Source organism: Prinia subflava, chromosome 21 (genome assembly GCF_021018805.1).
Source record: "Prinia subflava isolate CZ2003 ecotype Zambia chromosome 21, Cam_Psub_1.2, whole genome shotgun sequence".
Lineage (NCBI taxonomy): Eukaryota > Metazoa > Chordata > Aves > Passeriformes > Cisticolidae > Prinia > Prinia subflava.
This window is the reverse complement of record NC_086267.1, coordinates 1,858,498-1,872,200: the sequence shown is the minus strand read 5'-3', so window position 1 is coordinate 1,872,200 and position 13,703 is coordinate 1,858,498. Positions and strand designations below refer to the sequence as shown.

Genomic DNA, 13,703 nt, shown 5'->3' with positions numbered 1-13,703 from the left:
GCCAAGGTCCTGCCGAGGAACCCTGTCACTGTGCTGTGGGGCTCCCTGTGGTCCAGCCTGGATTTGTCCTTAAAGAAAGTGGTTTGTGCAGCAGGTTGTTCCTCTGCCTGTGCAGCTCCTCCTCGACTGGCAGAGCTGCACTGGGAGTGTGATAAGGGCTGAGGCTGTGTTGGCTGCAATGTGCCAGGAGATCACAAGGATTGACTGGGAATCCTAGAATTGCTCAGGTTGGAAATGACCTGTAAGGTCACTGAGTCCAGCCATTACCCCAGCACCACTAAACCATGTCCCCAAGTGTCTTTTAAATCCCTGTAAGGATGACCACTCAACCACTGCCCTGGGCAGCCTGTGCCAGTGTCCCATTCAGAGCAGGAGTGATGGTATCACTGCTATTTTCCTTGGTTGCCATTCCTTCTAGTGCTCGAGAATTAAAGAAGAAACAAAGTGTGAACTCGGAGAGCAAGAGCTAATCTCCTGCAGAAATGTGAGTAGAATGTTATTTGGGGTAAGCAGGGAAGCATCAGCTATGGAATGATTAACTGGGCACTGTAAGGGAGTTGTTTGGAACTCAGCTCCTGTCCTGAAAGGCACATAATGGCCATAAGACCTGGGGAAGTGTGAACTCTGTTGGATCGGTAATGCTGGGTTACAGTGTGAAGGGAGAGGCAGGGGAGAGGGGGCTTGGGGGGATGTGATCAGAAATCAGATTGAATTCCACTTGTAATTCCACTATATCAGCTCTGTAAGCTGATATAGCCACAGTAAATACAGGTTAGAAGAGAATTCCAGGGTAAACAAAGTGAGTTAGATGAGAGAAAATCTTGCTGATCAGTGGAGGTCATCCAGGGGGGCAGTGCCCAGCTGCCCTGGTGAGACCCCCACCCTCCCCGGGCCCTTACAGCGCATAGAGGAGCTGGAGCAGGACCTGCAGGGGCTGCAGGAGGAGATCCAGAAGCATGAGAGCATCCAAAAGCAACTGGCTGAGAAAGCCAAGGTACGCCGTGGGCTGCAGGGGACACACAGAGGGCAGGTGCCACCATCCCAGAGGGGTGGGACAGGGACCAGCAGTCCCTGGGAGCACAAGCTGGGTGGGCAGGGCATTCAAGCTGTCCTGAGCTCTACTGTGGACCCTGATAGAAGAAGAAGAATAGATAGCAGAGCACCCTGTGTGCGTGTTGGGTGAGGAAGTCAAGGATGGACAATATCCCAAGGACCAAACCCAGACAAAAAGTACCATGAAGCGTCAGTGCTGTAACCCCACTCCCTGCAACAGGATTGCTGTCTGTCTCCTGGTATTCCAAAGGCACACTGGGACTTGTCTGATGGGAGCAGTGGTTGGAATGCCCACGGCGGGGTTTTGGATGTCACTCCGAAATGCCAGAGCTCTCGTTGCAGGCAGAGGAGGAACTGAAGGCAGCCTGGTCTCGGCAGGCGGGGCAGCTGCGGGAGGCGGAGCGCAGGGAGCGCCTGCTGCGCTCTGCCCTGCAGCGAGCCGGGGAGCAGGTAAGGAATGGCAGGGATGCAAACACCACCACTGGGGCCGTGGGCAGCTCAGGGATGCAGCTTCCCGTGGGGAAGGATGTGCTGTGGAAACAGAAACCCAGAGTCCTGAGCACCAAACCCTGGCACGGGACTTATCTTGTCGTTGGGTGAAGTATGAAAGATCCAAAAGGTTCTTATCCACAGTATTTGTGGGGGCAGCATGGGCAGTGGAGCCGTTTAATAGGATACAGAAAAGGAATCTGTAATCTTAGTTATGCTGTTCAGGAGCCACACCAACCTTCCTCAGTGCCTGGCTAATGCTGCTCTGGGCAGGGAAAGCCTTTTGCAGTTATCATGTTAGATATTGATCATCAGTGATCAGCAGAGCGGCTATCAGTGATTATTGTTTGTTTGTTTGTTTCCATGTCTTGATCCCTGCTGCAGCTGGAGTCCTTCAAGACCCAAGTGATGCAAGTCTGTTCTCCATCAGCAGCTGGCAGCACAGGGAAATCTGTAACAGAGCAGCAGGTGAGTTTGGACATCAGCTCACAGGGATGTTTGGAGCCTGCAAAGCCCCGAGTGGCTCAAGGCAGCTGCTGCAGAACCGTGGTGCCTGCTCCATGTGCAGCAGGGCTGCAGCATCCAGGCTTCTCCAGATGGGGATTTGTGCTGTGGCTGTCCCAGGTTAGTGGCACTGCTCCGTGATGTGAAGGGGACACTGTTGGAATGGCACACAAAACAACACCACGGAGGCAGCAGGTCTGCAGTGAAAAGCTGCTCCCCAAAAAGGGACAAGCCTATTTATTTCTTCCATTTTTATACATTTGTGGGTCTGGTTGTGGATTGGCTTCTGGGGTTATTACCCCATCACCCCACTGGCCAGACCAGCTGTCAACCAACATTATTTTCAGGCTAGAAATATGTAGACAAAGGACAGTGAACAAAACCAAGAAAGGTTGTTTATGCTCCAAAGTATGAGAAAGTGAAAAACTGACCCTTAATATTGTACAGAAACTAAAGAACTGACTCCATCTTATGAACAAGTAGAAGGCTTTAAAAAAACTCTGAAAAACCAGGGCAACAGGACACAGTCCTTTTTGTCTCCCAGAGCTTGGAGGGAGTCAGTGGTCTGCAACAGGGACAAGCCCAGGAGCCTGGTGTGGCTGCCAGTTTGCAGCAAATCTCAGCTGTTGCTTTCTGAGACCATCTCTGGCCCCTCAGCTGGAAAATAACATGAGCCTTATCCTCCTCTTTCTCCACCCACTTCTGCCAGGTGATAGAGAAGGTCAGGCAGATCTCTGATGAAAACCAACAGAGTCATGAGAGAGAGAGGAGTCTGCAGGAGGAATTAAGCTCCAGGCTGGCAAAGGAGAAGGAGGTGTCTGCAGACATCGAGGCGTTCAAGAACTCCCTGCAGAAGCTCCAGGTCAGCCCTTTGAATACTGAGGACCAAGTGGCAGCTCAGAGATAGTGGCACAGGGTGTTTTGTTGGCCTGAGGAAAGGTCAAAGATACAACCCTGAAACAAAGTGTCATCCCTACCTGTTCATGGGGTTGTTCCCAGGAGTTTGTCACAGATTCTCCATAAATCCCATCCTGTTCCACCCCTGCCATGGGCAGAGACACCTTTCCAGTGGACCAGGTTGCTCCAAGCCCCATCCAGCCTGGCCTGAGATGTTCAGAAATGTTGTGGCAAATGTTCCCAGTCCCTGAAGGCCACTGACAGTGCAGACTGGCTTGTTCCAGCCTGGTTCCTTTTCTTCCAGGCTTGCCTGAGGAGCCCCTGCAGCAGTGCCAGCCTGCGAGGGGAGCTGGGGCAGCTGGAGGTGCTGTGCCTGGGTCCCTCTGTCTCGGCCATCAGGACAACAGTGCTGGACATGGCACGTGGCCCCCTGTCCTGGCTGGAGGCTGCAGAGCAGCTCCTGGACAGTGCAGGGATGGAGCTGCACACCTCTGGCAAAGGTCTGTGTCCTCATGGGCATCCCTGGGAATGTGGGATGTCCTGGCAAGCCGGATATAGAGGAGAAAATCCAGCATGAGCCAATCCTTGGGGAGAAAATCACAGAATCAGGGAAATTTTAAGGCTGGAAAATATTTCCAAGGTCACTAAGCCAGCACTGTTCACAAGTGCCACAGCCTCACACTTTTTGAACACTTCCAGGCATGGTGGCCTATTCCAGTGCCTGACCATCCTTTTCATGGAGAAATTTTCCCAGATATCCATAATATGGTGTATGAGCACCCCGCACATGAGGCTCCATTGACTTTTGCAGGGCTGTTGGCCGCTCTCAGGAGCTTCTCGGAAAAGAGTCAGGAGATGGCACAGAGGAATCAGATGCTGCAGGTACAGAAATATTTATGCAAATAAGCTAGGTGGATTTGGACTCTTTCTGTGGGTGAATATGATGGCAGTCCCAATCAAACCAGTGTGGCACCTGGACTGGGGATGTGCAGTGTCTGAGATCCCTGAGTCTACAGGAGTGAGGTAAGGGAGACAGAGCCCACTGTCAGTGTGTCCATATCCCTCATGCAGCAAGGATGAAAAGATCTCTTTTGTGATTTTTTTGTGACTGAATGTACAGAGGAGGTTTATTTCTTGCCCTGCTGCTGACACACTTCCTTTAATACCTCCGTGTCTCCCTGTAGGAGCAATTAGAGAAGCTCCAGGAGCTGCAGGCAGAGCTGCTGCAGGAGCACACGAAGGAGCTGGAAGCAAAACATGAGCAAGACTTACAGATAAAAATCCAGCAAATTATCCTGGAAAAGGACAAGGAGAGCAAACAGGTACAGTGACATGGTTGGTATTTCAGAAAAGGAATGTTATGCAGGAAAAATGGATGTCTTTGTAAGAGTGTTGGATAATGAGAGGAGCAACCACTAGCTCCAAACTGAGTGCAGTCCCAAGGGACTGGATATCCTCCCATGTGGATCCAAGTGATGTAAACTCCCAAAAGTATCCATGGTGGAACTGGGAAGCACCTGCAGGTATCACCAGGATGCACAGCTGCCAGTCAGTCACTGGGAGAAAGGGGAAAGCAAGGAGCCTTGTGATCCAGGAGCTTAAGGAAACATTGCATTGCTTCCTCTCAAGCCTTTCTCCCTCCCTCCCCATGCTGGGCTCCATTTGGCTCCTTTTTGGCTGGAAAAGGATCTCCCTGTGGAGCAGGGATCCCCCTCACTCCCAGGCAAGCCCAGGCCATCCTATCAGGGGCTCTGGTGTGGGATGCAGTGTCAGTCAGGGTGTGAATGGGGGTTTTGCCATGTGTGTGTTGTCATCATGGTGGCCTTGTAGGACAGTTTCCAGTCTGCTTTTGTATCTGCCACCTTGGGAATGGAGGTTTCCTGGTGTTCAGTTTTCTAAGGATTCAGGCAAGGAGCAGCCAAGCAGCTCCTACCCAGTCTCTCAGCTGTGCTTTTCCCCAGGTGCTCCCATCCTCTCTTTCACTGAATTACCTCAAGTCCTACCAAGCTTTTCTCCCATCTCCCACCCCTGCTCTGGAGCAATGACCCTCCCTGCTGCTTCCCTCCTTGGAGGTGAGGCCTTTTTTTCCTGAAGTGAATCTGTGTTGATTCACAGATTCTGGAAAGTGCTGTCACCGAGGAGAAGGACAAGTGCAAGAAATGTGTGGAGGAAGAACAGAAGAAGATAAAAGAGTTGGAAAGCCACCTCAGAAGCATGGCTGAGGTGAGCATGGGAGGTGAAGCAGAACAGCTCACTCTTGGAATGAAGCAAAGGGAAAGTGCTGTAGTGTGGTGCTCAAATCAGTGGACAGAGGGGTTTGTCCCCCCACCAAATACACAGAGAGCAGCTCTGCAGAAAGAAAGGTGCATTCCTGGCTAACCTAATTACTGCTAATTTCCTCTGGCAGGCAACAGCAAAGAAGGCAGAGGAGCAGGAAATGACAGAGGGAAAACTGAGAGAAGCTTTGCACGAGCTGAAGAAAATCGCTGCACAAGAGGTACTTGCACAGAGCTGTGCAGGTGGAGGATGCAGTGCTGCAGAAGAAGGCTTCCCCCATCCCTGAAATCCTTCCCTTCCCTCCCTCCATCCTTGTGACCACCATCCAGAAGGGATGATGCCGATGGTGATCCCAAAAGAAACCCCCAACACTTCCAACCGAGCTCCCATGTCTTGTTTCCAGGCAATGTTACAGCAGCAGGTGCTTCAGCAGGACCAGCAGCTCAGGGCTGCCCAGGAGGAAAATGAGTTACAGAAGCAGAAACTGCAAGAAGAAGTTGCAGGATACAGGGAGCAAAGCAAGCAGCATTCCCTGACCATCTTGGCTTTGGAGGACAGGCTGCTGGAGGCCACTCAGCAGCTGGAAGTGCTGGAGGAGGAAAAGGCAGCACTTGGGGAAAAAATGGAAGGTGGGTAAGGGTTGTGTGGGATGCATCTGTACCAGGAACTGGCTGGGTTAACGTGAAATGTGTGTGGAGATGGAACAGTGAATTTGCTGCTATAGAAAACATTGGGAAGATGTTGAATGAAGGTTATTCCACCTGGAGGACAAGCTCTGTGAGACCCTGCAGAAGCTGTTTCATTGTTTGGAGGTTTTGGAGAACAGACAGGGCTTTGCCACTGGAGAAGAGCTCTTTGCCCTCTAAAATGACAAGACTGGCATGCTTTGGGCTGTTCCAAGACAGAAGCAATCCCAAGCAAGGCTGGATGTCAAGAATTGTCCAGTTGGCCTTGGAACTGGGCTCTCAGGGACGTGGGTTTCCCAAAGAGACAGTCCTCAGCCTTCAGAGCTGCCACATGAAGGAAGTGATTTGTGTAGCAGAAGCAACAGCATGTAAATGTTACAAAGAAGTAATTGGCCTTTTTTGCTTGTGTCCTGTAGGACTTCAGTGTGATGCCCACAGGTCAGCATCGGGAGCTTGGCTGCAGATTTGTCCTGCCATGGAGTCTCATGTTTGTCTGGGGTGAGCAGCACTCACTAATGCTGATCAGAGAAGCTTGGAGAAGGGCAGGGATGACTTGGGAGAGCCTAAGGAAGTCCAACACCACTTGTCCCAAGATCTTTTTGGTCTGGGATATAGGACTCAAGTCCCTTTGCTAGGCTGAAGTGATCCTAAGGACATAGAGCATCAAAGTGATGCCAAATAGTGTGTGAGGGTCTGCCATCCCATCTGGATGGCTCCAGGTAAGGACAAACGGGGTGGCCACACCACAGGGGACCAAAAGGCAGGTAAGAAAGGAGCACGTGTGTTAACCAGGGATGAGCACAGGAAGGTGGGCATGGGCTCCCTGCAGTGAGATTTCCCAATGGCTGTGAGGTCTGCACTGATTTTTCCCAGGAAACTGCAGGAGGAGCTGGCAGTGGCGCAGGGCACGCTCCTGGAGAAGCAGGCAGTCATCAGCAGGCTCAGCAGGGAGCTGGCAGAAACCAGAGCCAGGATGTCGGACATGAGAGGTGGGTGATGTGCACTGTGTGCCTGCCATCGTCCCCATCCTCCTCCAAGCTGGGCACACACAGATCACAGGAAATTGATGTCACCATTCTGGGGCAATGCTTTGTCCTGCTGGGGGCAAAGCAGGCAGTCTGTTTCCTTTGGTAATTTCTCCCCATCCTTGGCTAAGTAACAGCCAAGGATGAGCAAGTGACAGTGAGAGAGCAGAGTAATCAGGGGGAGAGCAGGCAGACAGAGCTCAGAATCACACTGGTGAACTTCTTGGAGCTGAAGATGTTCCAAGCCAGTGGACTGGGAGAGCCTGGCCTGGGATTCCTCCATGGGCTGGGCTGTGAAGGTGGGGACAGAGCCCATGAGGAATGTGTGGAATCAAAAGATGCAAGTCAGAAAATGCAGGGGACCTGTCCTCCTTCAGTCTGAAGGGAAATTGCTGCAGCAAGGAATTACCCTGGTTTATACCTCCACAAAGAGAGTGGGATTTAGTGAACCAGGATGTCCTGTTGGCAGGGCATGGGGGCAGCTGTTGAGGGCAGCGCAGGGCTCTGCAGAGCCTCACTGTTGCTTCCATGAGGGTGCAGCAGCTGCAGATCCCCCAGGACTGGGTGGTGAGTCAGCCAGCATCCCACGGGGCTGTTCTGTGCTTAGGGGAGCTGAGGGAAGAGCAGAAGGTGGAGCTGGAGCACAGCCAGAGGCAGCTGAAACACCGGGAGCGGGAAGTGAGCCAGCTCAGGGAGAAGCTATCCGAGATGTCCAGCCTTGTGGAGGAGAAGGATCGGGCCCTGAAAGCAGCAGCTGAAGAGTTGAGGTACACCCTGACATAACCCAGATGCCACTCTGTGTGTCCCCAGCAGCTGAGGGTGTTCAGCGTTCTCCCCAGAGCATAAGGCACGTGTGAGAGTGTCAGGATGGAGCTCAGCTCTGAGTCCATGACACAGGAACAGAAATGGAGGTTTAGTGGAGCTCATGCCAGTAGATGTGTAACTCAGGCACTTGTATCTAAGCGAATGTTCCCACCCACACCCTGGTAGTCATCAGTGGGTGCCCAGGGTGCTGCTCTCCACAAGCTGTTTGGGTCACCCTCACCCATCATGGGTGAAATATCCCTCCTACTACCCCCCAAAGTTCCTATGCTAGCTCAGATCCTAGAAGGCTTTGGAGGAATATTTCAGGGACAGGGCAAAGGATTCCAAAAGAGGCTCTGACCCCTAGATGTAGTCCAAGACGTTTATTCCAGGTGGTTTCCAGAGGGGAAAGAGGCTGAGTGCAGAAGAAGAGGGTCTTATCTAGGCTTCTGCTAAGGAGAGATAAATGGAACACAGCCAGTAGGGTCAGAAAGGGGAGGAAGGGTTAAACTGCGTGGTTACAGGCTCTGGGGGTCTCTGGGTGGGGGAGAGAAACCATTTCCCAGGGAAATGCAACACATGGGGTCCCACAACATCTTGTCTCCCCACACAGCCAAGCCCAAAGACCCTGCCCTCTGAGGGATGCTTCCCAGCAAACACTGGAGACCCCAGAGGATGCTCCCAGGACACCAGTGCAGGTGGGTGAAGCCTCCCAGAGGGTGAATCCTCACGGAGAGCACCGAGCTGTGGGTTTGCCAAGCTCACGGGGCGTTCCTGGGCATCTCGGTGAGAGCCAAGCCTGGCGCTGCTCCCCGCCGGCCCGAGGGCGGGCTGGCCGGGCACCCTTCCCCCGCCAGGGCTGCCTGTGATCCCGGGAGCCGCAGCGCCCACCAGGCTGCTGCTGGTTAATGAGCTGATGTTTGCGCTGCGCTTGGGAACCGCCGTGCTAATGGCTGCGTTAATTGCCAATTAGAGGGAACGGCAACATGCAAGCATTCCTTCCCTTTCCCAGCTTGCCGAGCTGTGGGTGCTGGCTGTGCAGGTAATGCAGAACCTGTTCTAGGGTTGCATGTGCAGGAGCAGCTTGTTGCACAGGACAGGAAGGAACGCTCTTCATTCTCCTGCGCCAAATCCCTGCTTGATTTCCCCGAGGCTGGAAAAGGGAAGAACTCGCAGGTGGTGGCAGCAGCAGATGGAGGGACCGGAGGAATTGTACATTCTGTGCAGGGACGGCGGCAGCCAGCAGCGCGGCTGGCTGCGGGGGCCAGCAGTGACTCACAGCCAGCTGGTGGGGGTGGCAGCACAGGGAGGCACTGCCCGTGCTGTTCCACACACCGCGGTGGGGAGAGGGCGATCCCAGTGCCGGGGGTGCCATTTGGGAGTGGGGTGGGCAGAGACGCGGGGTGACAGCAGCCGGGCTGGAGCTGGGGGTCTTGCAGCCATCGTTAGCTGTGGCCCTTAGCCCCATCGCAGATTTTGGGGTGTTTGTCAGAATGCGGGGATCTGGATGGGGCTGGGAGAGGGCAGTGCAAATGTAATGTCCGAGTTTGTGTAGGGACACGGTCTCTGAAGAGGGTCGTGTTTGTGTGTAGGTGGCAAATGCTTTGTGGTGTGCAAAGGACAAGGGGAAAATGCCAACATGGCTGTTCAGAGCTGTGCACCAACCCTGTCCTGGCTCTCCAGAGCAGGGTTCATATCCTGACCGTGGCACAGCAGAGCAGGAAAGAGGTCTCTGACAAGTCCCTTACACCCCCCCAAATCCATGGAGATGCTCCCCAGGCTTTGTTCTTGTGCCAAGTGCCCCGTGTCTGGCTGTAAGGCTGTGTTTATATTGAGCTTGTTCTGAGCCAGGTGCAGACTGAGGAGGAACCTGTCTTCTTCCAGGAGCCACCATCAGACTTGGCTGAGCTTGGTGTAAAATGCCGAGGGCTCAGGCATGAGGAAACCATCCAACGCCAAAAGGAAGGGTTGGCCGAGCTCAGGGAGAGAGTGAAGATGTTGGAGAAGAGACAGTGCTCAGGTGAGCAGGGCTCTCCTAGAATCATGGAATGGTTTGGGCTGCAAGAGACTTTAAAGACCATCTTGTTCCACCCCCTTGGTGCCATGGGACACCTTCCACTATCTCAGGTTGCTCCAAGCCCCATCCAGCCTGGCCTTGGGCACTTCCAGGTGTGAAGCAGCCACAGCTTCTCTGGACAACTTCTGCCAGGGCCTCCTCACCCTCACTGTGAGGCTGGGAAAGCTGGGCAGCCTCAAAGTTGTGTGGAGAGAACAATTTGGCGTGTGCCTGTTTACCTCCAGGTGCTGTGAAGAGCAATTCCGAGCCCCTGGTAGTCTGGAGGAAAGACTTCCCAGAGAAAATGGTCCAACAAAGAGGTCTTGAGCTGGAACCTGCACCTGTGTCAGGAGAAAAACTCAAGGCTGGCAAAGTAGGGAGGCAGTGTGTGGTTTGTAATGCCTGTGACTTTGTTTGGAAAGTATGCCCTGGGAAAGGGAGAAATAGGTTTTCAGAGGTGCTACAGAGGAGGTCAGCGTGGCAGATGCAGCCTGAGGGATGGCAGGCAGTGCTCCTGCAGAGGGTGGCAGCTCCACCAGGACCAGCACATGGCCTGGTGCTGCTGGGGTAGCACCAGGGATGCCATGGGCTGAGCAGAGTGGGAGGCTTGGGACCACAGCAATACTGGGGTGGTTTTCCCAGGAGTGAGAGGGAGGCTCAAAGGCCACTTGACCAAAAACCAGGCCCAAAGTGGGCTCCATGAGTTTTTTCCTGTCTGTGCAGGTTCCTGCTGGGGGCTCGTTCAGCATCACCAACAGCACAGTGAGCTTGGACAAGGCTGAGGCAGCAGGCTTGGGTGAGCAGATGGTACGTCAGGGACAGATGTGGTAAATCATGTGTAGAGTGTGTGTACATGCCCAGTGTGTGTGGAGTTTAGATGTTTTTTGAGCACATTTCAGAGGTGTGTCACATCAGGATGCTGCAGGAGTGTTGAAGATGAACTGCTCTGTGGTCCAGTTGAAGACATCCCTGTCCATGGCAAGGGGGGTTGGTTTGATGACCTTTAAATTTCCATTCCAGACTAAACTATTCTATGATTCTATGGCCAAGAGCACATTGTGTGTCTGCCAGGACATCCTGGGACCCCAAAACGTGCCATGGTGCATCAGAGAGGCTGGGGAGCAGTGGAGGGAGCTGCCAGGGAAGGGGTCCATGGGTAGCACAGCTGGTGGGTTGGGCAAGGGGGTCTCTTCCCTCCAAAAAAGTCAGGGAAACACCCATCAGGGAAAACAGTCATCTTAGAAAAGGAAGCAATCCAACCCAGTGCAGCTGGGAATGGAATGCAAACCTACTTTCCTTGGGACACTTTAGTCTCCTCAGGAAAACAGACAGAAAATGGCTGAGCAGCGTGATGGAATGCAGCAGACCTGGTAAATAATGCATTCCCTCTTCTTCCCACAGTACCTTGATGTAATCGGTGCTCTGGGAAGCCTGATGGAGATGAAGGAGCTGTCAGGAATGCAGCCTCTGAAGCACCTTCCTCAGGAGAAGAGGGCAGAAGTAGGACTGCAGAGACAAGAGGCCCTGGAGCTGTTGTACAAAAAGATCAGGAACCTCCAGGTTCACTTGAAAAGGAAAGAAGAAACGCTGAAAGATTATGAGGGAAGTGTGGAGCAGCTCAGGTATGGAAAGTCAGGGTTGTGAACAAGACCTGGTCCTCAGATGCTGAGTGACAGGGCAAGGAGTGATGTGACACTGCTGAGTTCTGTGTCTGTCTGTGTCTAGGGCCACAGAACAAAAGTCAAATGTCAAGAGGGGAAAGGTCCTCCCAGTTTTGTGCAGTGGTACCTTCTGCAGCCTCAGGTGGTTGAGCAGTGTCAGAGCTGGGAAAGCCTTGACAGGTTCCCTTTTCCTGGGGGGCTGGAGCCTGGGACAGCAACAGCAAGGGCTGGGGGAGAGGGAAGGTGTCAGCAGGACCAGGGGAGGAGTGGGAGAGCACAGCTGAGGGGGCTGATAAGGGCAAAAGACCAACAGAATCCTGCCCTCCTGCTCTGCACAGGCAGAGCCAAGATGCCCTGCAGAGGTGCCAGGAGGATCTGTCCAAGCTGCAGGATGAAGCCCACAGGGAGGCAGAGGAGAAGGCTCTGCTGCAAGAGGCTCTGCGGAGGCTGCAGCTCCAGCTGGGCCAGGAGAGGAGGCTGCGGCAAGCGGGCAAACGGCACAAGGTGAGGAGGCAGCACCCAGCTCTGCTCTGTGTGCAACAGGCAGCTCCACCTCTTGGGAACCATCCACAGAGTGGTCAGTCAGACCATCCCACACCCAGCTCCTGCTCCGTGTGCAACAGGCAGCTCCACCTCTTGGGAACCATCCACAGAGGGGTCAGTCAGACCATCCCAAGAGGCTGCTGGAGGTTCCAGGCCCCCAGTGCTCAGCCACAGCACCGTGGCAGCATCCCTTGATGAAGCTGGAGGGAGTGCAGACACCTGTAGCCGTGGGTTTGCACCATGTATGAAGGTGAGGGAGAAGAGCAGGTCATGCTGAGCTCTCATGGTCTCTGCTGTGTCTGTTGTCTCTGTTCTGCAGCCTGGAGCCACAAAGCCTCTCTGCTCGGGCAAGCCAAAGGCCAAGGAGCGCGTGGCAGATGCTGTCAGATCGGGGAGCTCATAGGAGCACCACGGGGACCTCTGGTGCTGGTCTGCAGTAGGAACAGGACATGGCTGTGGGCTCTGAGGGTGGAGGGGGCCTGAGGTGCATTTTGAGGAGCTCCAGTTTGTATCCCGTAGCTCCTGGGCCTGTCGCTGTAGGACACGAACAAAAGACTATAGACTCCAAATATTTCAGAAGGCAAAAGGCTTAAAAAGACTTTAATTATCTAATTTTATAAGGTGTTCCAATACAGACTTAACACAATTGGTGAACAGGACTGACACCTCCCCAATCCCATTGGTCAAACTAGAGAAACAGCCAAAATGTTTTTCTCTAAGAACCAGAAAGCAACACACCACCTGGAGAAAAATTGTTTCGGGAAAGGATAGTTGTTTTGCCAAGATTGTTCTGGGAAGAAGCTTTCCTAAGGAACTTTTCCCTTGGGAAAGGAGTTAGCAGCTACCAGCTGGCTAAAATCTCTCAGGCCCAAGAACATCAGGCCCACATGGGCCCACTGGTGCCACTGTACAATGTAGGATCTTCTTTTCCCACAGTCCACATCCCATAGAGTTGGCAGGATCTGTGACAGTGGAAAACGTGATGAGGATACAGTTCAGTGTACACATGTGTGTGTATATTTACACGTGTGAATACAGCCCAGTGATGTGTGAACTCAGTGTGGGGGATGTGTCCTGTCCTTGCTGAAATGGCCTCAAGCACATGGAGCCAACATGGCTGGAATTATCCCTTGCAGCTCCTGTGTCCTCTAATCCCCATCGTGTCACTGGGAAACTGGAACGTAAGGCACGATGTAGTACAGAGTTCTGGAATTCCTGGAACTTCCCAGGAGTGCTGGACCTGCCAGCTGGGAAGGGGGAAGAAGAGGAGCTATGTTAGCCACACCAGCACAGCAGCAGCAGCGTGAGGACAGGCTGGGGAGAAGAGGGCCATGTGCTGGTGGGTGGGGTGATGGCACAGGCTCACTCACTCATTGCTGTCATTAGCAAGAGTGAGAGCAGCCCCTGGATTTTGGGGAGCAGCAGTGTTTTGGGGACCCTGTCCCTGCAGGCAAAGGGCAGCTCCAGCACACCCTCCCTTCAGTCTCTCCACCTCGGCACTGCTCAGAGAGGAATCTGTGTGCCGAGTCCTCTGCAGACCTCTTCAGCTGAGGATAATTTGGATGTGAGCAAAGCCCCGCTGGCATTTTTTGGTCTTTATTTTTTAATAGGATAAAAAAAAAAAAAAAAAGTCTGGAAGCAACACAGAGGGCTGCAGCGGGCTGATGCAGGGCTGCATCATCTCTGGTCATGCAGAGCACCCATGTGT

The 13,703-nt window shown here is 53.3% G+C and overlaps 1 protein-coding gene across 9 annotated transcripts in view; it reads left to right on the top strand.

Moving 5' to 3' along the window:
• Positions 1-13,576, top strand: part of FHAD1 (forkhead associated phosphopeptide binding domain 1) — a 20,865-nt gene extending 7,289 nt beyond the window's left edge. For 3 of the 9 annotated variants that reach the window (XM_063417125.1, XM_063417126.1, XM_063417133.1), the window contains 22 exons: positions 419-484; positions 902-994; positions 1,396-1,503; positions 1,927-2,010; positions 2,756-2,908; positions 3,248-3,443; positions 3,755-3,825; positions 4,128-4,265; positions 5,059-5,166; positions 5,351-5,440; positions 5,624-5,849; positions 6,323-6,404; positions 6,780-6,895; positions 7,539-7,698; positions 8,349-8,433; positions 8,748-8,777; positions 9,620-9,755; positions 10,037-10,164; positions 10,515-10,598; positions 11,193-11,413; positions 11,517-11,594; positions 11,791-12,308. In XM_063417125.1, the coding sequence (XP_063273195.1) occupies positions 419-484; positions 902-994; positions 1,396-1,503; positions 1,927-2,010; positions 2,756-2,908; positions 3,248-3,443; positions 3,755-3,825; positions 4,128-4,265; positions 5,059-5,166; positions 5,351-5,440; positions 5,624-5,849; positions 6,323-6,404; positions 6,780-6,895; positions 7,539-7,698; positions 8,349-8,433; positions 8,748-8,777; positions 9,620-9,755; positions 10,037-10,164; positions 10,515-10,598; positions 11,193-11,413; positions 11,517-11,594; positions 11,791-12,190 (2,853 nt within the window). In that variant the 3' untranslated portion in view covers positions 12,191-12,308. The other 6 variants (XM_063417131.1, XM_063417129.1, XM_063417128.1 and 3 more) reach the window with 6 other exon arrangements.
• Positions 13,577-13,703: the final 127 nt, after the last annotated feature.